Raw genomic sequence first — 25447 nt, forward strand, 5'->3', positions numbered from 1 at the left:
TCATATTGGCAAAACGCTTTATTTTGAGATGCTCCAAATCCACCCTCATCCACCATCGGGACGGACTGGAGCTCCTGCCTGGGCACTTCAGGGCACCACGTGCCACCACTTGGCAGCTAGGGGCTTGCGGCGGACGTTGGTGCCACAGTGGACGTCGCCAAAGAGGACGTGGTAGGAGAAGTAGTCATTGATGAAGGTGCAGGAGAGCCCCAGGGGCTCGAGCAGCGCCCGCACGCGCTCCTCCAGGCAGCACTGCCCGGCCACCAGTGGCCCGAAGGGCTTGGGGATGCCCAGGTGCCTGCCCAGCACCAGCATGTTCACCTGCGGACGGACCAAAAAGCAGGGTTTTTTTCACCCAAAAAGGTGAAAAAGGAGGGTGCAGAAGGGAGGAGGTGGTGGGGAGGGAGGAGAAGGGGCACTGGGGGGGTATCACCATGTCTGGGAAGTAGGCGTCCGCACGGGAGCCATTCAGGATGAAGAGCTGGGGGATGTCGATGATGTCCTGCTCGCTCAGCCCCAGCTCCTGCTTCAGGAGGTCGCGGTTCCAGTCAATGCAGCGCTGCAGAGAGCGGGGACTCTGACTTGCCTCCCCAAATCCCTTGCACGGACCCCTGTGGGCCCTATTGCAGCCCAGGCCCCATGTTCTCCACTGCATTCTTTTTGAGAGACCTCCTGAACCCACCCCAACCCAAGCAACCTCCTGCCTTGGGTTTCACACCTCCCACTGGGACAAAAGCCGAGGCCCAGCCAGCACCCAAGGGTGCTCAGCCCCTTTGCAGCTGCTCCCCTTGCGTGCATCAACCACCCGGCAGTCATACGCGAGCAGAGGCGCTCCCCAAATCCACCCTGGCTACAAAACCCCCGTGCACCTGCACATGCTTGTTGTCGTTCCTCAGCCCCTCATCCGCCAGGATGTCGTCGATGCTCCTCCGCTCGGTGCCCGACATCCCTGTGTGGGGACGGCAGTGCAGCGGTGAGGGACGCCGCTGGCACCCGCTGCCACTGGGACTCCCTCGCCCGCCGCCTTACCCACGAGCTGTGTGGCTTCACCATGGCCCTGCCTCTGCTTCTCCTGGAAGAGCTTGTAGCAGGCGGTGGGGCTGGCCAACAGGAGCCGGAAACCCTGTGTGGATGAGCCCAAAAGATTGTTTGTTTTTTTTCGTGCAAATAGGAGATTTTCACGTGCCAGCCCATGCATGTCCAAACCCAGCCCCAGGGGTTGCACAGGGCACTCATCGTTTTCCAGGAAGCCAACCCAAAAGGAAGGCGATTCACACACAGGGCTGGCCTTGCCTTTTGCTCAGAAGCCAAGTTGTTGTGTTGTGTTTTTTTTTTTTTTCTCTGCTGATTTGCCAAAATAAAGGGCTTTCTGCATCAGCAGCAGATGCCACATGTGACACTGGGGATGCAGGGACACTACCTTCCTGTCGTATGCAGGGACAAAGGTGAGGAACTCGTCCACGTGGCCCACACTCAGCCACTCCGAGTAGATCTCCACCGGTGCTTGCACCTTCTGGGCGTAAAGGAAATCCCTGACCACCTTCGACATCCGCCGGCCGGAGGCCCTGGGGGCAGAGGGAGGAGGAGGAGGAGGAGGAGACGGAGGCGATCGCACCCCTTGGTGAGATCTGTCCCCAAAATGCCCGACGCAGAGGGGACAAGTCGCACCAGCGCATCCCATTTTGATGGGAAATGCCAGCATTTCTGCCCACTTGTAGCCATTTCAGGAGGGAAGAGGTGGGAAATCAAGCAAATCCGACGGCCAAAGCAAATCATCGAATCCCAAACTCCCACTAATCTGCTAACACAATGCATGGGGTATATAGACGTATACGTACAGATGTACCTTTACAAAGATAAATGCATATAACTGTACTGTTATATAGATATGTGCATATAGGTGTATACACATATATGTTTGCATATAAATGTATTGGTATATAAATATATGCACGCAGATATATCCATGTATATCTATATGTGCATTACATTCCTCCATTCTGCTTCAGCACATTCCCCGCTGAAATGGGCACAAGGCTTAATTCACCCCATCCTTGCGAGCCTTAAATCCCTCCCTACGTTTTCTTAGACAGCCAGCAGCAGGCTGAGAAAACATTAATTAAAACCTCTTGTAATAAGGGATAATTACAGCCCCAGCGAGGCTGGGAAAATCCCATTTTCCCGTCAGGGTAAGTGAGGCACTGAGCGCCGCAGCAGCACAGCTTGCTCCGTTTGCTGTCCTGGCTCAAATCCTGTCCAGACTCAGCCCTGTTGTTGTTTATCTGGATGAAGAGCCGCCTTTGTGCGGGCTTTGCAGGGTGCTGTTGTTCCCTGCCCACAGCTGCTGCCGAGGGCAGAGCAAAAACAATTTCCAGTTATTCAAGGTTTTACCCTTTTCTGAACTCCCTTGCTTTTCCTTTCAAGAAAAATAGGCATGGTGCTTAGGGTGCTGTAGGATCAGAGTGAAAGCACCAACATTTTGGGAGGGGGAAATAATCATAGCGGTGCATGAAGGATTTTGCACGGGGAGAAGGAACAGCAACGCGGTTTGCATGTGAAATTTGCACATGGGATTTAGCCTGGAATTTTCCACTCACTGCAGCCACTCCCCACAGTTTTCGACACTTTCCTGTCTCACCAGGGCAGGGGGCTGCCGATCAGGATGCGGCCCAGCGGGTACTCCTTGCCCCGCACCGTCACCGGTGGGCTCACATCCAGGTTGCCGAAGGAGTCGAGGCTGGAGGCTTCATGTCCAGGGGGTTCGCGGGTCACATAGCCAAAGTCGGGGCCCTGGGGAAAGAGGGGAGCAGTGATGGGAGCCGCTGCCAGCCCCAAGAGAGGATTTTTGGGGAGAAAGGGGTTAGCAATGCCCTGACGCACCAGGATCTTTTTAAAAGCAAAGTCCTTCAAGCCTCTGTTCCTGGGTGAGTCGAAGACCACAGGGAAGGTCTTGTGCGGTGCTTCCACGTAGCCGAACTCCAGCTCATCCTGTTGGGGGAAGAGAGGAGAAGGAGGAGGAGGAGGAAGGCTCCTGGGGGTGATAGCCATCTGGGCGAAGCATGCGGTGAGGGTGGAGCAGGAAACGGGGAGATCCTGGCACAACTCGGCTGCTGCCCAAACCCCAGAGCTCCCTGGTTGTGCCGGGGGGACCGGGGGTGACGCCCTGCCCACCACTGCGGTGCCTGGGACAGGTCCCCCCCACGTGAGCAATTCACAGCCACGAGGACCAGCAGAACAGGGCTGGGGTTTGCTGGGGGAACATGTGGCCATCCACCCGCGTACCCGGCGTCCCGCTGGCAAGGCACCACACGGTCACCCTTGCAACGCCCTATGGGTTCCCTTTTGCAAGGGGTCCCCACTTGCAATGCCCCTTGGAGTCCCCCTTGCAATGCCCCACAAGGTTCTTTCAGTGGGGTCTCTCTTGCAATGGGGTCCCTCTTGCAATGCCTCATGGGGTTCCTTTTGCAGTGGGGGCCCTGTTGTAATGCCCCATGGTGTTTCTTTTGCAGTGGGGTCCTTCTTACAGTAGAGCCCCACTTGCATGTGGGGTGTCTCCTCTAATAACCCACATGGTTCTTTCAATAGGATCCCTCTTACAGTGGGGTCCCACTGGTAATGGGGTCCCTCTTGCAATGTCCCCAGGGTCCAAGCAACACTCTTGTTGCCACCACCAGCAGCATTTCCCCATGTTTTAGCTCATGGTTGTCCAGTTCATCTCTTAGCATCTGTGTGCTTCCCCCGAGCAATGCAGCTCATCCCTCCCGGGGTGTCAGCAGTGGGGACAACACCCTGTGTGCCCCGTGAGCCCGTAAGAAGCACCAGAAGAGACGCGTATTACAAGCATCGAGTGATGACCTGGATCCAGCGGTCACTCCGGCTTTCGACCTCTGAGCAGATGGTCAGCTTGCAGTTGGCTTTCCTCAACAGGGCCTGGAGCTCCTCCAGAAAGACCTCGTTGGAGTTTATGCCCCTCTTGATGCTGGGGGGAGAGGAAGGAGTGAAGGCTGTAAGGAGGGACCACAGAAGACCTCTCATCCCAACCGTGCAGCACATTTCTCATCCCTAGTGCACTGGGCAATAGCTTTGCATGAGGTTAGCTCTTGGAGAAGGTCCTTCAACCTTCTCCTTGGGGATGCAATGAGCGCAGCAGTGCCAGAGGGGTACCGACAGCAACATTAGGCTCCAGTACAGCATGCGTGAAACAAGGAAGGGTCAAAAGCTTCTCCTTGGAGAGTCCCCAAGCCTGGGGAGTGATGATGGGGTGACATCCCTCCTACCTGCAGACAAAAACCTCCAGAGGCTGCTGGGTGTTGGGTGTCATTATCCAGGGTGCCATACGGAAAACTACCGTATCCGTGAAAATCGGGGTGCCCGGCGAATACTGCAAGAGGCGAAATGCTGGAGAGCAGCAGTCAAAAACCCCAGTAGGTGCTTTGCGTGAGACAGGGACGGGGCAGACCCCACGTACCTTATGGGGGACCTCCAGTAAGCTGACGCTGAAGGAAACCAACCCGGAGAAGCCCGCATCAGGGAAAGCCAACCCTTCCACGTAGAAGGTGTTTTCTCCACTGCCGACACGGTCTAGCACATAGGAGAGCTTACCCGGCCCCAGCACGGGTTTGTACTGGGGGTGTGAGTCACTCCCTGCAGAAACACCGAAATAGCCAGCCCAGCACGGGGCGGCCACCCCATCCAGAGGGCTGGAAAGAGGCACCAGCGAGGAGGTGGCTGATGCCAGCGTGGTTTGCAGAGGAGCGGGTGTGCCTGCTCTTCTCTGGGGAACACACTTGATCTGCTTGTACAAAGAGGACTCTATGCCCTCAGGTCAAACCCTTTCAAGGTGCGTGTCTCAAGTTAAGCATCTAATGATATACTTGGCTCCTCTGACCTGATTTTCGGCAGGGAACTGCTGGGATCCACCAACCGGGGTGTTCAAAGGCAAAGCGCGCAGCCCGACGAGATGGGCTGCTTTGGCGCCTGGGACTCTGCCTGCGCCGCAGAGGTGCCAGCAGCCACTGGGGGGTTATCTGCTTGTGAAGCTCTCAAAACTTCAGCAATCCCACTCAACAGAGCCTTTTTTTTAAATTATTTTTCCCTGTACAGTTTTTAAGCTCCCCATATAGCCCCATCTTCTAGAACAGCAGAGGAACTTTGGGGATAAACAGGTATTTCCAGCAAGCGCTGGCACCCAGCCCTTATCCATAGCGAGCAATAAAACAAAGGGTTTGCCCACCCCAGGGTCACGATGGGCTGGCCTGGATATCTAGGAAGGGAGGAGGAAATACTCACGTATGGCATGGAAAACACGCACTTTGTCTGCGTCCGACTCGGGGACGTGCAGGACCAGCTGGTACTCAGCAAAGATATTGCTGGGACCTTGAGTCCGCAGCAGCATCACAGACATGTCCTGGAGGTCTATGGGGGGAAGGAGACAAGGAGAGGGGACAAGGGGAGGTTTCCAGCCTCCAGCATTGCCTGTGGGCTTTGCTATTTATTCTCCACACAGTCTTTGGTTGTGCGTGGATTTATAGGGCAAACCAGATGGGATGTTGCATGACGCTCATAGATTTTATAGAGATGTCCAGGAAAATAAAATGGGGAAGGAGATGTGGAAAAGAGCCAATTTCTGTTGCAATGCGGAAACAGGTAATGCTGTTGCTATCTCTAATTGCTCTGATTACACCAGATATTGTTTTTGCCACCCATTTCGCCATCGCCAGACACGTGAATGGCGCCTTAGACCAGAGGGAGAAGGATGGAGGTGCTGCAAGAGGCAAAGCTCCCTGGTGTGACCTTACAGGTCCCCTGGTGCTGTGGGTGACACCCTACCTGCACTGGTCCATATGTCCTACCTGCACTGGTCCGTATGTCCACCTGGCCGCTGTCTGTCCCCACCGCGCCGGGGCTGTCCCTGTCACAGTTGACCAGCAGCACAGCACCTTGCCCATCCGGACCCCATGTCCACTTGGCCTGGAGGAGAAGCACCCAACGGGGATGGGAGCAGAGCCAGCAAGATTTCTCCCTCCCAGCCTCCTCCCAGTAGTGGGTGGACTGGGAAAACCCTATAGCCACATCCATACTCAGAGGAGATCCCACAAAGTGCACTCAGGGCTGGTGAGGAGAGGGCAGCAATGTTTTCAAGCCACTAAATTTCCTAACCTCAGCTTCCAGCCAGGTCAGCAAGGACTGTTTCAAACAGATCTTATCTTCTAACAAGCCAGAGTATATCTGCCAGCCCTCATTTGAAAGAGAATATCCCATTTCTAGAAACGCATCTCATCTTGATGTACAATTTGTGCTGCTGATCTGGCTGCAGACAATTACCCGGGCGTAAGTGCTTGGGCATATGCAGATTTCTTGCCAAGGGGGTAAATCTCTTTCTGCTTGCAAAACTTGCAGATGAGTCATTTAGTGGCACGTTTCAAATCAAAAAAAAAAAAAAAAGTGTTTTCTTCTGTACTATCCCTGGGGCTGGACTGGAGAGGAAGGAGATTTTGGCACAGAATAAAAAAATAAAGTGTTTTCCTCCTCAATTAGAAGGCTGAGAACTTGCCACATTATTTTCCCTGTTTCAGACACCACCCAAATCCCTCTCCCTCCTGGAGATTTGCAGGGAAGAGGCTGCAAAGAGAAGCTCCCCGCATTTACCCTCCACACGTCGCCCAAAGCCACGCAGCGTTTCTCATTACCTTGTCCTTCCCTTTGCTCCTCACTCTGCCATTACGGCTCACATCCACGTCCAGGGATATGTCTGAAACATCAGAGCAAGAAGGAAGCCATCAGCATGGGAACGAGCTCTCAGGGACATTTTGGGCTCATCCCCAATGCTAGCATTGAGTCACCCAAAGCCAACCCCACCTTCATACCCCAGTGTGGCTCCAGACCCAACGCTGCCAACAAAACACCAACAGAAGAGCAACCCAACAGCTTTTTTAAGGCTTTCCCCACTTGGTCTCCACCCATCTTCTTCCATCTTGGGTCCCCCAGCAGGGACGTACCCACTCCACGGCATTTTTTTGTGGTTTCACCAATTCCATGTTGACCACTTTTTCATGAAGTCTAAACATGGTAAAGGCATGAAAGTGCCTTCACCATGGGTGAGTGGACACTAAATAATTGCTAGGGGTGATGCGAAGTTTGAGAAGGACTTGCCCTTTGAGAGCTCTTCTGGACCCAAACTGGAGGTCTGCTGGAGACCTCATCTATATCCTACATAAATCTGTGCAAAGTCTATCTTAAGACGTATATCCACTGAATTGGTCAGAGGAAGATGTATACAGCATGTGTAAAATGTGGGCACTGGAGCAGATATTGGCCTTCTCCTTGATGCAGAGAGGAGCACATGGAGAAGCTGGGCCTGTAATTTTGGAAATGAAGTCCTAAATCTAAGCAAGTAAAGAGCTTTTGTAAGGTCAAAGCTCTGTGGACAGCAGTGGCCCTGGATGGCTCCAGTGGAGTCCATGGGACGTGGGAAACCATCAGCCTCTTCAGGGGCAATTTTGGCAGGCAAGCGCATGACTTGAGGACACAGGTCTGACTATCATGTGAGTGCTTCAGAAAATCCCAAATTTAGGGTAATTAATCCATCCAAGTGGAAGACTCTGCATCCAGACTAGTTGTCTAGACTCCCTTTGTAGTCAGCAGAGGAAAATAGGCATTTCAAGGGAATGATTCATCTCATCCTAAACTCCTGAAATAGGTCAGACAACTACATTTTGGTGCCTATTCCTCTCCACCAGCTGCATTGGAGGTCGAGGAGGGGCTCGCCAGCGAAAGGTGGGTGACATGGTCATCTTTGGATCCTCCTCCATCAGCAAAATCGTCTCAGCGGTCAGAGGAGGCTGCTTATTGCGTGCGTTGGGTGGGGACAGTGCCCAGCCTGCGTCTTTTTTGCACCATATAAGGCAGCACAATAACATTTTAATTGTTTCCCTCCTGCTTGTCAGCATAAGCTGTGAACACCCAAACCATCACTGCACATTGCAGATGGGCAGTCTGCATCCCCCAGTTACCTCCCATCCCTTGAACCCAGCTAGATTGCAGCGTCAGGAAGGGCTGGCCGCGTTCGGACAAGTGTTGCCATAATACGCACCTACGCAGGTGAGATACAACCAAGCCACCGAAAGCTCATTCTCTTCCCGTCCGTAGTATGAAATCTTAACCTGCGAAGACATCACCACATCATGACCCATGTCCTGTCATGCTGAGTAGGTCTTTCCACTCATTGGGTTGACCCGGCAATGCCATACAACAAGGTGTTGGAAGGTTCATCAAAGCCCTGCTCCTTTAATCATAGCTCAACCAAACAATTTCTGCATGCTTCAACGCAAAAACTGGCATAGAAAAAGCCAAGGCAAGACTATTTTTTTTGCCTGGCATGGAGTTTCTGACACTGGCTTTTGCAGTCACTGTTATCTCTTTTTTAGGGCACAAAATGTCATCTCCTTCTTCTTAGTTTCATTTTTCGTACACAATAATTACATGGTTCTGTTTAGGTCTCTGAGTTTATTCTAAGGAAACATGCCTGATGTTAGCACTGCCTGGAAGTGCTCGAGCCTGCCCTGCTTTCTTGGAAATTCTAACTTAATTTTTTCAGCTTCAATGCATAAAAAGGAACTAACCTTATTGTCATTGACGGTCTTGCTGGTGACATCGATGGTCACTACAACCTCTATATCAGGATCCAGTGGCCATCTGGAGTTAAACATGGGTTTTGTCATGGGGTTGTGGATGATGTGGACCGTAACTGCAGAGGTGGCATGGACATCGAATGACGTGGCACCTTTGGGGGTAGATCTGAAACAGAGCATGAGTTGTCTTTCCTGTTGTCCTCTGTGGACCCAAATAGTTAAACTGGGTCTCCTGGAATTAAAATCCAGCCTTAACCGGGTTTCAGGGACTAAGAAACCATCTTCAGGTGACGAAATGTGTCGTCTGAATTTTACAAGTATTATCTCTGTGGCGTTGTTGAGCAAGCAGGGCTCCCACTGGAGCTCTGGCACGTCCGTCCGTGGTTAAGCCCAGATAGCACATCTCTGAAGCTGGGGCACCCAACCTCATTCATTGACAGGAAGAAAAAACCCAAAACGTCAGCATCCCAGCACAAAACCCAGACCAAGAGCAGGGCCACATTGGGCTGTCACCCATCGGGGAGCTGGTTCTTTGCTGTTGCATACCCTGACCTGAGAGATGCCCAAAGTGGAGCAGAACCCAAAGCCGAGCGTGGAGAGCCTGCACCCCACCTGTATGACATCCCTCGCCTTTGAAGTGCTGCCTACCTGCTCATTACAGCCCCGGCACCTCCGTCCGGGGTGCGCGAGTGCTCCAACCTGTCTGCCATCGGGAGCCAGCCTCCCCAGCCGCACGCGGAAAGGGACACGGTAATAAATTTTAGCAGGGAGAAAAAAGCACAGAAGGGATTTATTCCTGGCGTTGCTCTTGGCATGGCAGCCCCGGTGCCTGCAGTAGCTTGTATGGGGAGATTAAGGTATCATCTCGCTTGTCACCCCACACATTTACCAGTGTGCAACATTGCAAGACTACCCGCAGTCTACCTGCACGCTTTTGCATGCTATGACATCTCAAATTTGGGTCTATTCACCCTGATTTCACAGCCCTTGCTCTTCTGCATCACCCCACTGAGACACAAACTTCTGCAGGATTCCCACCAAGCTCAGTTTTCTGCCCCAAACCGAACCAAGCCATGGTCAAAGCTTGAAGCATCCATCACTGAATTTCCCCCAGCATGGAGAGGGCTGTCGCTCCCACCAGTGCTCTGAGGGCATGAAGGGACTCCTATTTTTTTTTAGCCCTGATGTTGAAAAAGCATCTGACATATGTCTTTTTGGGCCAAAGCTCAGATTTGCTACCAAGGAGCCAAATCAGCCCATGTTGGGACTTGGGCCCCATGCTTAAATGCTTGCTGTGACTTCAGATTGAGAAAAATAATGCAAATAACAGGGTTTTTGTATTCCCACCTGGCTGAAGGTAAAAATGAAATGTTTTAAGGGCAGCTGAGGCTGGGTCCGAGCCCCATCGGGGGGATGTCAGCACCTCCTGGCCTGGCTCCAACGCACAACCCAAATAATTGCACCAGCTGTGATCCCGACTGGCTCAGCCTGTAGCCGCTATCATTATAAACGTGATTTATTAAATAATGACAATGTCACAGGAGAGTAAATACAGCCTCATATCTGGCCAATAAAGCAACCCCTATGTTTAACGTCAGAAAAATCTCTTCTTGTTACGTCGCCTGTGCAAACCCGCTCATGGATTTTTTCTGCCTGAGCCACACATTTGTTCTTTAACCCAGTTTAGCTCCAGACAAGTTGCTCATCTTGAATTGCTGTTGCCTAATGCACTCGCAGCCAGAAATAGATCCCACTTAGCCGGGGTGTGCATGGGCTTTGCCTGCACATCGTCATTGCTCGGCTACGCTTCGACGCCTTGCTTTTGCTGGGGCCGACATCCCTCCTTCGGGCGCACCTCCCCATGGGACGGCATTGCCTGAAGCAGAGCTGGGGGCACACGTCCCCCATGCACTGAGCTTGGATGAAACCTCCGTGCATGCCCAGAGATCTTTCCCCTTAACACCCATCGCTTCCAAGCAAAGAGCAAAACCGCCCAACGCCTTTAGGCTCCCCCTAAAATCCATCATCCCTAGGGATGCTCGCCGGCACCCTGACCCCCCCAGCCTTACCGGTGGGTGTCAAGGAAGACCTCGGTGCCCAGCACGCAGACACCGTAGCTGGCGCGGCTGGTGGACATCTTCACGACCTGGCGTTGGGGCATGATGTGCCGTGGACGGCGGCCGCATGTGAAGGAAGCTGCTGCCTGGCTGCCCGGCTTTGTAGGTGAACCAGCATGACTGGATTAAAAGGCAGGGGAATTTAACTCCTCCTTCCTCCCTTCCCTCGATGACGGGGTGGACCAGGGACCCTGCCGTCTCCACCTCCACCACCCGCGAAGCTGCCGCCCCGCTCGCGAGATGCGGGTGATAAGGCAGCCCCCAGGGCCAGGTGGCAATTGCGGGGCCAGGGAGGGGGCACAGGGGCAGGACGGGGTGGGGATGCGCAGCCCTGCCCTGGATGCTCAGCAGCCAGCCCTTTCGGGGCTCATTCTCCCCTCTTTCCCTCACCTCCCTTACAGCTCCATATAAGGACTCCAAAGCTTTATGCATTAAACATTTCTACCCCCTCCTGTTATGCAAGATGGTAGTTTAGGCTTATTATAATACACGGTATCATTAAAATGAAGCATTTTCTTTAAAACAACCCAAATTTTCCATGCAGGCTCTCCACAGGTGACTCACGGCCTCGGCTACCCCATTAGGGCAATGCCTGCATAAGGCACTCACCGCTGCAGCAGCAAAAGGAAATGTTTGCTCAGGCTGGTCCTTCCCTTCATAACAACTCCTGATGAACGCGACTGACAGAAATGGGTGCAGGGAAAACTGGTTATTTGGCAAGCAGGGAAGGGAAGAAAAAAGAAAGCAAAACAAGGCAAGAGGCTTTCAGTGGAAATTAGGGATTCTCGGGTGTTTTGTTTGGATGCGGCATTTGGGGAATTGTTTTTTTTTTTTTAATGCGCGTGAAGCTCCCACGGGAAATGCCCCGGTCGCTGGAAGAAGTGGCTTTCTGGAGATAGTCATCTCTCTCCAGGCGATCCCAGGAGACTTCGCTAGACGGCAAAGAGGAAAACTGGGTGAGATGGATCTTGCTGCTCCTCTGGGAAGGAGCTTCAGGGCCAACACGGGATGGAGGCGGCAGCAGCCCTGCATGTCCCACAGATGGAGACACAAAGGGAGATGGGGAAACTCCATCACCGCTGACCTGGCACGCTGACAGCCCCGCTGCGGTTCATCCCCAATCTCGTTGCAACAGGGGCAGGGTGATACGGTGACGGCACAGTCCCCATTTCCACAGGGCGATGCCTCCCTGTGCCGTGCCATGGGCTGGAAAGTTCTGGAGATGGAAGAAAGGCAGTTCTGCAAGCAGCAGGACCGCTTGCAAGCCAAAGGAGCTAGAACAGGCTCGGTGGAGCAAGGAGGACTGGTCCCCACCATTGCACCAAGCTGCATGTCCTCAGCTGGGGGAGACGTGAGCTGGGAGCCGCCACCTGCACGCACCTTCCCCTGTGAGATCAAACCAGTGCCACGGCAGCTGCTTTAAACGTCTCCGAGCAAGTCTACATTAAAGGGCTCCGACCTTAATTGCAGCAGCAAAGCAGCACCGTGTCTCGTACACAAGCACAGCTTTAATAAGATCATGAGAGCTTGCTGGGGCGGACAGGATGCTCAAGAGGGGAACGCTAGCGGTGTTTCCAGCCTCTCCAAGACCTTGGCTTGGGATTTTAAGCAAAATTCCATGTCCTGAAACCCAGCACAAGCCAAACTCATGATGTTCATAGATTTGTGAATTGCGTTGGTTCTTGAGACCTCCTAGAGGAGGGTTTTAGGGGCTCACACACCCCTAAAATTCATAAAGCTGCTGCCAAGCAGAATCACTGTGAGCTCCTTGCATCCCCCATGGAAGAATTTGGCTGTAAGTCTACCAAAAAAGAGCATTATGTAAGGCTGCAAGTTGGATTTCCCACTTGTGGCCGCTGGTCGCGCTGGTTTAGACGGGGCACGGTGCTGAGCTTGCCGCCTGCTGTGATTTTGGCACTGCATCCTGCTCAGCTGGTTTGAGCCCTGTGCTGGACAGGGAACACACCTACATCCCCACGGGGTCATGCTGTTATGGTCTGTAATCTGGAAGCAGGCAGAGGACGGTGGTTTCTGGCTCCCAGCAAGCACCAGGGCTTCGGCACAGGGCTCACGAGTGTGCTCTCCTCCCCACGCTGCGGCCACACTTCTCCCCCCAAACCCGTCCCAGATCACATCCATCAAGGAAGAAGCCACGAAGCTGAAACTTCATGCTTGTGTTGGGTTTGGTGCGGTGTTTTTATTTTTCCACAGACAGACTCGGGTTTAGTCACGGCGCATTTTTGACCAGGCACAGCAATGCTCGCTCCAGCCCCAAGCAGCCCATCTTTGCTGGGTGGCAGCTACATTCACCTCTTCTTCCTCCTCCACCTGCTATTAGCACCGACATGCCCATGCATAAGAAGAATTTCAGTTTTAAGCCATCTGGCCCATTCAGAGCTGAGTGTTTCTCCCTAATAACACCTTGTCCCGAGAGGTTGTCATTAAGGCTCCCTGTGCAAGATGGCTCAGAGAGGAGTGGGCAAATTCAGACCCCTCTGAGGGCGCACGAACTCCCTGTGCCTCTCCATCAGATCGAATTGCACATTGGCGAGCTTGTTTTTGGGGGGCCTCGCTTCATTCCCTCCCCCCCCCCCACTGGTTTTTTCAGGCTGTTTCCAGCCATGATGGGGCAAGACCCGACCCCCAGAACACCACAACAGCCCCGACCCCGCGGGGCTTCCCTTCTCACCCATCCTGCACCGCCACTCTGTCAAGGAAAGTTTGATAATCTCCCTAAGCCGATAATTACACCTTATTTATTACTCTGCATGCATAATTGCAGGCAGGAACTTTTAAGAGCCTTGTCAGCCTAATTACTTGCAACAGGGGAAGGCATTGAACCAGTTAGCAAGTCCCGCTCCTGTTTGCATGAGGGTTTGCTTCCTTTTGGTGCGGAGCCGTAAGGCTGCACGACAGGAGCATCCCGTGCGGTCATGGTCGCGAGACTGCTGAGGCTCTGCATCCCCTGTCCCGGCTGGTGAAGGGCAGGAGCATGGTTTGGACCAGCAAAAATGCTTTGAAAGCTGATAAAACCCATCAGTACTCGATGGTGCTGGCTCTGCAAACACCTTCTCCTGGGTGAGAAAGCAGCAAAAAGCCCCCTCTGTCCTTTCTTCTCCCCCAAAAGTGCCTGTCGCCTCGTAAAACATGGAGACTTCATCCCTGGCAATCCCAAAGCAAAGCACCCCATAAAACTGCCTCTGCCCCCAGGCTGGAGCTGTGCACGCGCCCTGGGCTCACCCTGCCCACGCTCTCCCCCAGCTTTGCATTAAACGCACTGCCCTATAAATACACGCCCGCGTGTCCCCCCCGGGGAGAGCAACGCGGCCGTGGGTCGGCGCGGCTTCGCCCAAGCTCCTTCATCCTCCTCGCTGGGTTGGTTTTGCCTCCTCGAAGCTGGCTGCTTCTTCCAAAATAAAGGCAGCGACATGCCCCAGCAGCAGCGACAGCAGCGCCTCGTGCCTCCGCTCGGACAGGCACCTGTTTGCACCTCCTCAACGCAAAAGGTCAGCTCGAAAGGACGCCACGGGGGGATATTTCATGCTTCCCTCCTACTCCTTGCAGTCACACACGTGCAAGCAGGAAGGGACTGCAAAGCACCCAGCCAGGGCGAAGCGCACATGAGAACCCTCACGGAGCAGCTCCTGGGGTTGTTCGCAAGCTTCGGCTTGGCTATCTGTTCCCTGTCCCCCCAAATTAGGGCAGGCACAGATCCGTCAGTGGCGGGGAAGATTACACAGAGCAGTTCCTAATCTGATTTTTAAAAACCAGAAAACTCCTCTGACCAGATTAACTATAGCTGCGAAACCACGAGCCTCCAGACATCAGCGTGCGCGTGCTTATATTTGCACACACGTCTCGTGATGGTTTACCGGGGCCCATCTCCCGCCTGATAGCACAGAGCAAAGCCTGCGTTGGGAATAGCGCTTCTGCCTCATGCAAAATCCCATCCTCGTGCTATGGACCAAGGTTTATTTGGCGACTGGCTGAGTGAGTTGTGTGAGCTTCCAGTGCCTCTTGTGCAATGGGGACAGGCAGGTCCTTGCGCTTGTCCCCACACGGGATGCAGGTACGGTCACCTCTTCGCAGCGCTTGCCCCGCTCCTTCCTCCCCAAATGGAGGCATTGCAATAGGCAGGCACTTTGCAGAAGCCTCTGCAGGAAGGATTTGGTGTTCTCCCTGCTGCTGGCATCACCACAGTGGCTCTGGCACTTCAAGGCTCACTTGCCGCTGCCGCTTCCTCTCTAATTCAAGGAGTGTGGCAGCACTGATGCTGGGCAGCCTCTCGGGCCTGTCTTCTCCCAGCCCCGAGAGGTTTGCAAAGACCCAGGAGGCTTGCAAAGCTCTCTGCAATGTTTGGAAAGACTCCATGATTCTTACAAAGGCTGCAGTAAGATTGCAAAGACCACAGCAGGCTTGCAAAGAAGCCCCACAGCTTGCAAAGAACCCTAAAGCCTTCCAAGTGGAAGTGGAGATTTCCAAAGACTCTGCATGGTTTCCAAAGATCCCAAGAAACTTGCAAAAACCCCCTAAGACTTTCAAGGACCCCCCAGACACTTGCAAAGACCCCCAGAAAATTGCAAAGATCCCCAAAGCCTTGCAAAGAACCCAGAAAACTTGCAAAGAGCCCAGAAAACTTGCAAAGACTCTGCATGGTTTCCAAAGAATCCACACAGCTTGTAAAGACCACAGGAGGCTTTGAAAGACCCCACACAGCTTGCAAAGACCCCCAAAGTCTTGCAAAGACCCTGGGAACCTTGAAAAGACCCCAGAAGGCTTTCAAAGAATCCCAAAGCCTTGCAAAGACCCTGCCCTGTTTCCAAAGACACCGGCAGGCTTGCGAAGACCCCAAAAACCTAGTAAAGACCCTACTTGGGTTCCAAAGACTCCAGGAAGCTTGGAAAGACCCCAGCCTCCTTCCAACTGATAGGGATCAAAGACAAGAACCAGTGTGGCAGCATCCACGTCCCACTGGGAAATCAGCCCCTGCCTGCAACCCAGCCACCCTCCTCTCTTTTTGCCCCGTCCAGGACTTTCCCATCTTTGATGTTGCTGCAAGGTCCCATGGTGGTGCACCAAGCCCAAGCCAGAGCCACCCAAGAAAAACCACGAGCAGCTAGAAATATTCCTGCTGACTTGAAAAGCCCCAACTGATGGGGTGACCTTGGGGTCCTTCTACAAGATGGGAGGCGGTTGGGGTTGTTTTCTTCATAAGAAGGATTTAAGCAGCATTTCTTTTCCTTGCTGACAAATGAAATCCTAAATCCTCAGGTAAAGGAATTGGGAAGTGAAAATGGTATTAGAAAAGCTGCTTTGCTTGTTTTCTTCTAAAACAGGGATTTTACACCTGTGTCTCCAGCACAGGGTCCCAGCAGAGCACAAGGAACCAAGGCCGTCCCAGTCCATGTGTTGCCTGCAGGGAAGGGACGCTTTGGGGAAAAAAAGGGAAGTCTCACATGGCGCAGAGCTGGTGAATGGACCCTGCTTGTGCAAACACCACATGGTCCTGGTTTATTTTTCCCAATTATTTCTCTTTCTGATTCCTCTTTCACTGGTGTTTCTTACTGTTGGTGGTTTGAATAGACTGGAGTCGAATAGGTGAGGGTAAAACCACGATGCTTTTCAGAAGAGGGAGCCTCTTCCAGCTGCTGGCGGCTCAGCTCAGGTTGGGGCACCCAAACCGGGGGTCCCTTAATGCACCCCCCCCCGGGCTGGCTATGCACAGCAGCAGCACTGCTCTGACCACAACAGCACAGCCTGACAGCAAAGTGTTTATAACTTCTCATACTCTTGGGAGAGCACATCTACAGCCTTCAATAAAATCTCCCTCTTGCCACAAACCTCCTTTTTGCATGTGCAAAATGCCCCCTAACTGCCCCTTTTTCTGCCTTTTTTTTTGTGTACGTTCCCAATCTGCTCAGCAATACAAAGTCTTCACTCTTGTTTGCTCAGGTCACAGGGAAAAAAAAAAAAAGGGATCCGCTTCAGATGGGAAACTGGATTTGAGCTCATTTCCTCTGCCCTGGTCACGGAGAGAGGAGAAAGCTCAAAAGAAAAGCCCAAAAGGGATACAAACAGGGAAGATCAAACTGAACATTTCTGCTCCTCGCTCTTTAATTGCTTGCAGCAGGTTATTCCAAAATCTGGGGCAGAAGTTTGGTTTCCACCATGAATATTCAGCTCGGCGCTAATAAATAATGCAAACGCCCGCGTGGGCAGAGCTGGCTCCCAGTGCGCCTTGCCGTGGCGCCAAGTGGGGCGCCGGCCGTGCACAACCACCGCGGCTTTCCCCATGCTGGCGTGCGTGGAGGCAAAGGGAAGTGAGCTGAAAGCAAGCAGGGAAGCAAGGAGCGTCCTGCTCTAGCCCGAGGGTTGGGAAATTTGATTTGTTCCTCCCCAGGCAGGCAGAGGTTTTCCCTAGAGAGCAGAAAAGGGGTGCAGGAGGAGGAGAGGGTTGCAAACGCCAGGGGAATCCAAAAGCACTGCAAAAAACACCTCTGAGGTTCTCTTGCATCCTCCTCCCCACTGAGCTGCTCATCACAGTCTGGGGAGATGCTGGAGGGAGCGGGGTTGGGGACAGCTGGGGGAGCTGCTTGCATGGGGCTGGGACAGGGTGGGCACCGGGCCAGCCGCCCTCCCTCTCCATCCCTTCCCTCCCTCCCCCGATCATTTTCCTGGGGTTTTGGAGGGTCCAATCCAACCGCCCCCTCCCTCCGAACCAGGGTGGGGGCCGCACAGTCATCATCACAGACTTTGCGAGCTCTGAAGGTGGATTGATTTGCTGTGGGGCTGGCTGAGGGAGAGGAAGACGAGGGGAGGAAGAAGCTCCTGCAGCAGGCAGAAGGGTGCGCGCCCAGCGTCGGGGCGTCCAGGCAGCGAGATGCCGGGGGAGCGCACGCTGCGGCTGCAGCACGGGAGCCGCATCCAGGCGCTGTGCGTGCTGGGCACCCAGCTCGCCGTCGATGTCCACGGGTGAGTGGGATGTGAAACCCTACCTGCTCCTCAACCTATTTCTCCCCATGCACGTTTCCCCTCCTCATTTGTCCTTCTGTTCCCCAAAAGCCCCAGCTCTAGGATTTGATGCAATTCACCGGCACAAATCCTCCCCGGGCTTTGCAAATCTGCACAAGTCCCGGGCAAGTTTCAAGCATCAGTTGTTGCATGACATACGTACCCTGGGTCTGCAAAGGTGATGAGTCTGGTCCACCTGCGGTCAACAAATGCAGTGCTATTTCAGAAAATTGCTGGAGAACAGAGGGATGAGCAGGGATGGGGCATTTCGAGCAGGAGCCATGGGGACAGACAGCAAAGGAGGTGATGCAGCTGGGAGAGGGGAGGAAAGCAAGATCTGGTGACAATCTGTGTCCTCAGAAAGCCTGCAAGCCCCACAATACTGCCCCTGTACCTCTAAAACAAGCCTAACGCTACCCTTCAAGATAATTGAAAGAAAAAAAAAAAGAAAAAAAGGTTATGTGCTCCTTTCATGGCTCATCCCAGCGCTCACCCAGCTGCTTTTGCAAATCTTGCCCTCAATACTCCAGCCAAACAGTGCATCTGGCTTCTCTCCGGGTCAAATCTCTTCCCAGTGGGATTCCCAAAGCCCAGAAACCAAACCAGTTTTGCATGCATAATTAAACAGAATTGAGCAATTTCAGAAATGCCCAGGCAGCAGCAGGCAGGCGCTCAGATTTCCTCTTCCCCCGATGCTCAGCAGTGCTGCCCTCACTCAGAAACCCAATAAATGATGCTGTAATGGTGATCCAGCACGGGCGCTCGGGTGTCAGTGCTCAAAGGGAGCCTGGATTTTGGGAGCTGAAAGCGACCCAAAAATAATAACCTTGGATAGATGGGGAAATTAGGGACAGGAGAGGCAAAGGGGATGCACAGAGCAGCTCAGGAAAAGCACTTTGGACTGGGAGCGATGCTTTGGGATTGAATGAAATCACCCCAAAAATGAGAGTTTCCCATGGTAAAATCCTCCAGCTCAGCTGGCATGCTGCTACACTGAGCTGGGAAATGCTGGGTTTGCCTCAGTTGGCAAATAACGCAGATTTCTCAGCTGAAGTGCAAACCAAGTTTGGTTCCAGTGGCACCGAACGCTTTGGCTGTAATTAGAGTTAATGGCAATCTGCACTGATTGCTACTAAATAGACCCATTTTGCTACAAGAGCATGTTCTGTCCTAAAAAAAAGGAAAAAAAAAAAAAAAAAGGCACCTCAAACATTCCCAGGCAGTGAGGAAAGGTAGAAAAGAGGCAGTGGTGAGCATGGAGACGCCAGCCTGTGTTTTGGGTGGAGAGCAGAATCGTAATGGGAATCGGTGGTTTTTGGGTGCCAGATGCGCAGACCTCTGAAAACAGAGCGCGTTGCTTGCAGGGCGGCCCCAGCCGGGGCGGTCACCTTCGGGGTGAAGCACACGGAGGGGGTGAGCGTGGAGGTGGCAGCGCGGGGCCGAGCCGAGGTGGGGTCAGCACCCAGCGGGACGCGGTGGCCGCTGGACGAGGGCATGGTCCTGAGGTTCAGCATGAGCCGGGCCAGCACCGAGGTCAACGATAACAAGGTAAAAATCGGGGTGCTCCGCGCCGGACCCCCTCCTGGCTGGGGATGGAGAGCATCCTTCCCCAAGCAGACGGATTTGGGTATCTCCAGGTAATTGTCAGCTTTTACGCAGAGGGAGGACAGCCCATCGATCAAGCTGGGGTCTTCCTCACCGGCATCGGTGAGTAGGGAGGCTCCTGCGATGCAGCATCCCTCTGAGCAGGGGACAGGTTTGCCAGGCCGGGGGGGGACACGTGCACACACCCAACCCACCCTATCCCGGGCTGACAGTGGGGTTTGCCCTCCAGGGCTCTCCCTGGATGTCGATGCGGATCGGGATGGCGTGGTGGAAAAGAACAATCCCAACAAGGTAACCCTGCCCCTTCCCTGCATGGGTAGTCCTTGGGCTTGCAGGAGCCCAGCGCATCCCAGCTGCCGCGTCCCCATCCCCTCGCTAAGCCCCAGAGTGGCGTTTCAGGCCAGCTGGACATGGGGACCCGAGGGACACGGGGCCATCCTGCTGGTCAGCTGCGACAGGGAGAGCCCCTTGAGTCCCGCGCCAGACTGCGATGACGAAAGGGTGTTCAGCAAAGAAGGTAATGCAGTCCCAAGCCCAGCTCCACTTCAAAAAATAAGCAGAAATGCTGTTATTCCCCCCCTCTTTAATCTTTTCAAGCATGAAGGCTTGCTTGGGAATTGGCTGCTCTCTGCTCTGACTCAGCTGAGCTGCTGAGTAAGCTCCCCATGTGGGATCACGCTCCTGTCCTCGTATTTTGTTTTAATTATCGCCCCAAGGTCAAGCAGGGGCACAAAGCACAGCCAAAAAAACAGCGGAGGTGCCGCTGACGGCGGGGCTTGGCCGAGGGATGCTTGGGGCCAGGCGCACGGCCGGCAGCCAGGAATACCCGCCTGTTCCTGGAAAACCAAACCACGCCAAGCCAGTGCCCATCGGCTTTTTGAGGCCAGGGACCGGCTGTGCCAGGGAAAAAAAAAAAAAAAATGTTTCAAAGCACAAGCCACAAGCCTTGCTAGCAGGACCGCAGGCTGTTTTTCCAGCATGCATGCCAAGGCTGGTTACAAGGAAAGGGCACGCTGCTTGGCGCAGGGCAGGAGCGCACAAGCTGGCAGAGCTCGCACCCAGGTTTGTTCTCGCCTGCACCCCAGATTTGCTGGATATGTCTCGGATGGTGTTGAGGACTGAAGGACCACAGCATCTGCCGCGGGGGTATGAAATCGTGCTCTACGTTCCCGTCTCTGATGCCGACAAAGTTGGGGTCTTTCACGTGCAGAGTGAGTCCTTCTCCATCACTGCCTCCTCCGCCCCTTCTCCCAGTTCATGAGGCTTTTGTGATCCCAAGCTCTTGTCTTCCCATCCCGACCTCATTCTCTCCATGCTCCTCAAACTGTGCTTCTGAAGCACATTGTGCCCTCACCATCGCTTCCCAAAATTTTTCCAGCCTTAAGTCTTTTATCAGTTGGAAAACTTGAGACGCACAAGCAGAGGCGCAGTGTGGTGAAGCCATTTATCCAAGGTCATCCAGCAAAGCAGCAGTAAAAAATAAAAACAAACACAGGTGTCCTGACACCCTGATGCTTCCTGCACCAGGCAACATGCTCTAAGACACGTTTTCCCTTCCTTCTTCCCTGCTGTGGATACAGTGGTTTAATCCCTGGGACTCATCCAGCCCAGAAACGTGCCATTAAGCACATTTAAACATGGGATTAAATCCATCAGCGCAGGGATTTGTGGCATTGCTATCCCATGGGAGGTCTGAGGGGCTTCCAGGGCAGAAACCTTGTGGAAACATCTTTGCAATGCTGGTTCCATCCAAGAAAAGGCTCTCAGACATTTTGCCCACCCGTCTCGTGCACAAATGCAAAATTGCAAGCACCTGAGCTGCTTTAAGGTCGTTCTGCCAGATGAAGTTTCCTCCACCAGCAGAGGTGAAGCTTTGGCATAGGGCGGTGGTGGAAACTCCTCGTGCACGAGCAGAACAGCTTAGAAACCACCACACCTTTTTGGAAATCACCCACCTTCTCCTTTCGGTCCTTGCAGACCCCTTCTTCGGGCAGCGCTATGTCCACGTGCTGGGCCGGAGGAAGCTGTGCCACACCGTGCAGCACGCTGGCGGGGCCGCCGAGCTCAACTTCTTCGTCGAGGGGCTGCGCTTTCCCGACGACTCCTTTCCCGGGCTGGTCTCCATCCACGTCAGCCTCCTGGAGACCCTGTCTGAGGTCGGGGGGCTCTGGGGAAGGGGGCAGAGGGAAGGGTGTGACAGCCCAAGGGGCACAGGGATGGAGAACAGACCGCTAGCTTACCCCCAAAACAACGTCAGGGTAGGGTATTTGGGGCGATAGGGGTAAACGGGGAGTGGAAGGGCCCTGATTTCTGCTCACCCCCCCCAGGGCATCCCCCACACGCCGATTTTCACCGACACGGTGGTGTTCAGGGTGGCACCGTGGATCATGACCCCCAACACGCTGGCACCGGTGAACGTCTTCGTCTGCAGGTAAGGGCCGAGGGACGAGACCTCCATGGCCAAATTGGCATTGGCCCTATGGGGTCACCGAGCTGGGGGGGAGATGGACGGAGTGCCTGGGCCAGACACCCATCCTCCAGCGGCCCTCCACCCCTTCCCTCCCACCACCTGCTCTCCCAGCATGAAGGACAACTACCTCTTCGTCAAGGAGGTCAAGAACCTCGTCAACAAGGCCGGCTGCGACCTGAAGGTTTGCTTCGGCTACATCAACCGCGGGGACCGCTGGATGCAGGTAGGTGGGCGCCGGGGTGGGGGGCGCAGCCTGCCTTCCCTGATGTGCTTTTCGTCCTGCTTTAGGATGAGATTGAGTTCGGCTACAGCCAGGCCCCCCACAAAAGTTTCCCGGTGGTGCTGGACTCCCCCCAGGACAGAGGGCTGGAGCAATCCCCCATCAAGGAGCTGCTGGTAAGAGCAGGGCAGTCGCTGGCATTGCCCTGGGAGCAGGGGCTTGTGCTTGACCTCTTCTACCCCACATGCATCATAATGAATTGCCTGAAAGAGAGGAGTATAGTGCTGCTTCATCCCACCGCATGGAGAAACCACCCCGACACCAAGAGCCTCAACCCCGGAGCACGGATCAGGGACAGGTCCGTGCCCCGCTGCCAGGGAAGCCCCCACCCTGAAGGGGCTGGGTGAGAGGGCACGAGGGAGCTCGGACCCCGGGAACAGAGGGCTCCGGCCAAGGGGAGCATTCCTTCACCCCAAATACCTGAGCAGCCACAGAATCATTCAGGCTGGAAAAGACCTTCAAGACCATCACGTCCAGCCACCGATCTGTCCTAGAGAGCCCCACCGCTAAACCACATCCTAGCTCTTAAGTTTCCCCATTGCGAAACGAGAAGTCTCAGTGGAGGAAAGCAACGTGTGAGAGGAGTCGATTTACTTGCTCGAAAGACAGCAAGACACAGACGGCTGCCAAAATCCTCCCCACGGGGCTTGGCTGCCAAGGCGAGGGGCAGGGCACGCGAAGCAAGCTGCTGGGAGAGCAGTGACCCTGACCAGGGCATTTCAGGAGAGTCCCACAAAGACAAGTGTGGAAAAAATGACATTTTGAATGATCCCTTTGAGATCTCACCATGCAGGAAGGGCAGGACAGCCCTGGGGAGCCACCAAACCCTGCCCCGTACGCCCAGCCCTGCTCTGCTCCCCAGCAGTATTTTGGCAGCTCGCTTTTTTTTTTTTTTTTTTTTTTTTTCCTGCATGCCAGTTTGGGGAAGGTTCCTCACTTTAAAAAAGCATTGAAATACATCACTCCTCATGCCGGCAGTGCATGCAGTCCCAAACTTATCGGGCAGGATGGGAATACTGTGCTGATCCGCTCCTTTGCGAATAAGCTGGGCTTCTACCAGCCCTCTTTAGGCCCTCTTTAGTCCTTCTTTAGGAATTGCTTTGCTTCGTACTTAGAGGAGCAATTTCGGCCTCTGGAGCTGCTAACATGCTATACACCAATTTCTGCTTTCAAGCCTCCCCTAATCCCCAGCCCTATCTTTCCAGTCTCATTTTCCAGCTAGGACCACGCAGCCAAAGGCAGCGCACGTCCTCCTCCCGCCCAGTCAAGCCCTAAGCCCCTGGGACCCTGCACCAGGGAAAAAGGAAACCACAGGGAATTAGCCCCTCAAAATCCACCTGGAACTGCTAGGGCTCGGATGCTGCCCGCAAACCTGGGACGAACCAGTGCTCAGACAGCTGAGCCTGTACTGGCCCTGTTGTTTATTAGACTGAAATGGGTAGGAGCAGGTGTTTCGTGCCCAATCCCTGCTGCAGCTCCCAGCTTCTCCGAACACCCTTGATTTTTTCATTTTATTTTTTTCTAAGTGCCTCCTAGATCGTAACCGCACACCTTTGGGTCTTCTTGCTTGTTTTTCCCAAACTGTACATTTTCGCCTGTAACTGCATCCCACCTCCCTGCTGCGTTTCCGTTCCCCTGGGGCAACGCCAAGGGGTTTGCACCTGCGTGAAGCCGAGGCAGCGGGATGGCTCAGTGCCTTCAGCGGCTGACGCAGGTTGGGTGCGGACAGAGCAGCACGTCGAGGACGTATCCACTTACTGCAAACACCGCCGTGCCCGTCCAAGTGAATTAGGAGACAGCCGGCAGGAAACCTGTCTTAATTGAAGCACTCCCAATGGTTTACCTCCATGGAAGCCCGACACTAATAAGTGATTGAGATTTAATGAAAAACAACAGATATCGGATTCTGTCTGAGGGGCTGCGCAGCCCTGAGCTCCAAACCCACAGCGACTTGAAACAGAGAGCGAGGACAAGCAGGATTCGTGCCCCTAGTGCCATTTTCACCTTGTTTTTAGCATGACAATCTCTCGCTCAGTGTATCCCAGACATGGCACCAAGGGTTAATCTCCCAACACCTCAAATCCCAGATATATTCAGTCCTGAAAATCAGGCTTAGATGGGATTTAAGTGAAGCCCAGACCTTCAGGTGGTTCTTATGCCTGGGGAGGATTTACCCTCAAGGGCCACAGCTCATCCTGCTCCACTCCAGCCATCCAGAAACTCCGCTTCAGGGCTGCCCCAGAAACTAATTAGCTTAACGTGGACACTTAAAAAGCAGCTGCGAGATAGCAGAGATCACTCCTGGAATCCATACTCCAACTCTGCTTCTGGCATTCACCATTTATTGCTGAGCCTGGATGCCCTGGAGACTTTCATCTTCCTGCTTTGCCTTTAGGGCTGCCTCTTCCTCTTCCCCCATCCTTGCTATTTTTACCCACCAGAGGAGGTCCAGGCCCAGCGGGAGGAATAAGGGCACGGACGGACTCACGGCAACGCTCACAGCAGTTTCTCTTTTTGCAGGGCCCTGATTTTGGCTACGTGAGCAGAGAGCCTCTCTTTGAGGCCGTCTCCAGCCTCGACTCCTTTGGCAACCTGGAGGTCAGCCCTCCCGTCACTGCGGCAGGGAAGGAGTTCCCCCTGGGGAGGATCCTCATCGGCAGCAGCTTCCCCACGTAAGAGATGGGAAAAGCACACATTCGGGATGCAAAGGAACCACAGGTGCCCCTAAATACCATCGAAAATCACATTAAGCACCTTCATTAACCAAATTTTGTCCTCTCTATGGGTGCACCCAACCCCATTGCTCCATCTCCGCCTTCACATTTCCTCCCTCCCACCTTTCCTCCACCTCGGTTGCAATTTATGTGCATGCATACAGCGATGGATAAATATTTACTCCTCTTACGCCCCCTCTCGGGGGTCGTTTTGCCCCCAGGCCCGCAGGGAGGAGGATGACCAGAGTGGTGCGGGATTTCCTCTTCGCCCAGCAAGTGCAGGCTCCCGTGGAGCTCTACTCCGACTGGCTGGCCACGGGCCACGTCAACGAGTTTGTCACTTTTGTGCCCAGCCCCGATACAAAGGTACCCTGAAACCTTCTGCTGCTCTGCAGTTTCTCTTCGGGGAAGCTAATCCCATTGGGTCAGCTCTAGGGAAAATCCCAAAGCTCATTTCCTTGACAGCCCCAGCTGGTGCTTGCTTGGCTTCTCTCCCGTGCCCCTAGAAGAAGTACTCTGAACACAGGAAGGGATTTTCTTAGCTGTTGTCAACACCAAGAGAGGGGGGAAAAAGATGCCTGCAAAGGTAGACTCATAGGAGCTGGCCAGGGCTCGCTGCT

General features: G+C 53.9%; 2 protein-coding genes across 4 annotated transcripts in view; one reads left to right on the forward strand and one right to left on the reverse strand.

The window, feature by feature from the left end:
• Window positions 1-18208, reverse strand: LOC121058202 (protein-arginine deiminase type-1-like). 2 transcript variants are annotated; one of them, XM_040533433.1, is made up of 16 exons: window positions 17922-18208; window positions 8622-8796; window positions 8093-8162; window positions 6690-6751; window positions 5853-5970; window positions 5290-5415; window positions 4469-4644; window positions 4278-4381; window positions 3856-3979; window positions 2881-2988; window positions 2639-2790; window positions 1421-1565; window positions 1030-1123; window positions 870-949; window positions 434-559; window positions 1-321 (listed from the first exon to the last, which is right to left on the reverse strand). In XM_040533433.1, exons 2-16 carry the CDS (start codon window positions 8718-8720, stop codon window positions 88-90), a joined length of 1818 nt encoding a protein of 605 aa, XP_040389367.1. In that variant the 5' UTR covers window positions 8721-8796; window positions 17922-18208; the 3' UTR covers window positions 1-87. The 2 variants fall into 2 exon arrangements, with proteins under 2 accessions (XP_040389367.1, XP_040389366.1); XM_040533432.1 differs by lacking the exon at window positions 17922-18208 and adding an exon at window positions 10700-10885.
• The window catches only part of LOC121058201 (protein-arginine deiminase type-2-like), an 11782-nt gene continuing 3371 nt past the window's right edge, over window positions 17037-25447 (forward strand). For both annotated transcript variants that reach the window (XM_040533430.1, XM_040533431.1), the window contains exons 1-12: window positions 17037-17719; window positions 19123-19306; window positions 19396-19465; window positions 19593-19654; window positions 19763-19880; window positions 20449-20574; window positions 21341-21519; window positions 21691-21794; window positions 21945-22056; window positions 22122-22229; window positions 24634-24785; window positions 25049-25193. In XM_040533430.1, the coding sequence (XP_040389364.1) occupies window positions 17628-17719; window positions 19123-19306; window positions 19396-19465; window positions 19593-19654; window positions 19763-19880; window positions 20449-20574; window positions 21341-21519; window positions 21691-21794; window positions 21945-22056; window positions 22122-22229; window positions 24634-24785; window positions 25049-25193 (1452 nt within the window). In that variant the 5' untranslated portion in view covers window positions 17037-17627. The remainder of the gene's footprint in view (window positions 17720-19122; window positions 19307-19395; window positions 19466-19592; window positions 19655-19762; window positions 19881-20448; window positions 20575-21340; window positions 21520-21690; window positions 21795-21944; window positions 22057-22121; window positions 22230-24633; window positions 24786-25048; window positions 25194-25447) is intronic.

This window comes from Cygnus olor, chromosome 21, assembly GCF_009769625.2.
Source record: "Cygnus olor isolate bCygOlo1 chromosome 21, bCygOlo1.pri.v2, whole genome shotgun sequence".
In the NCBI taxonomy this organism is placed as follows: domain Eukaryota; kingdom Metazoa; phylum Chordata; class Aves; order Anseriformes; family Anatidae; genus Cygnus; species Cygnus olor.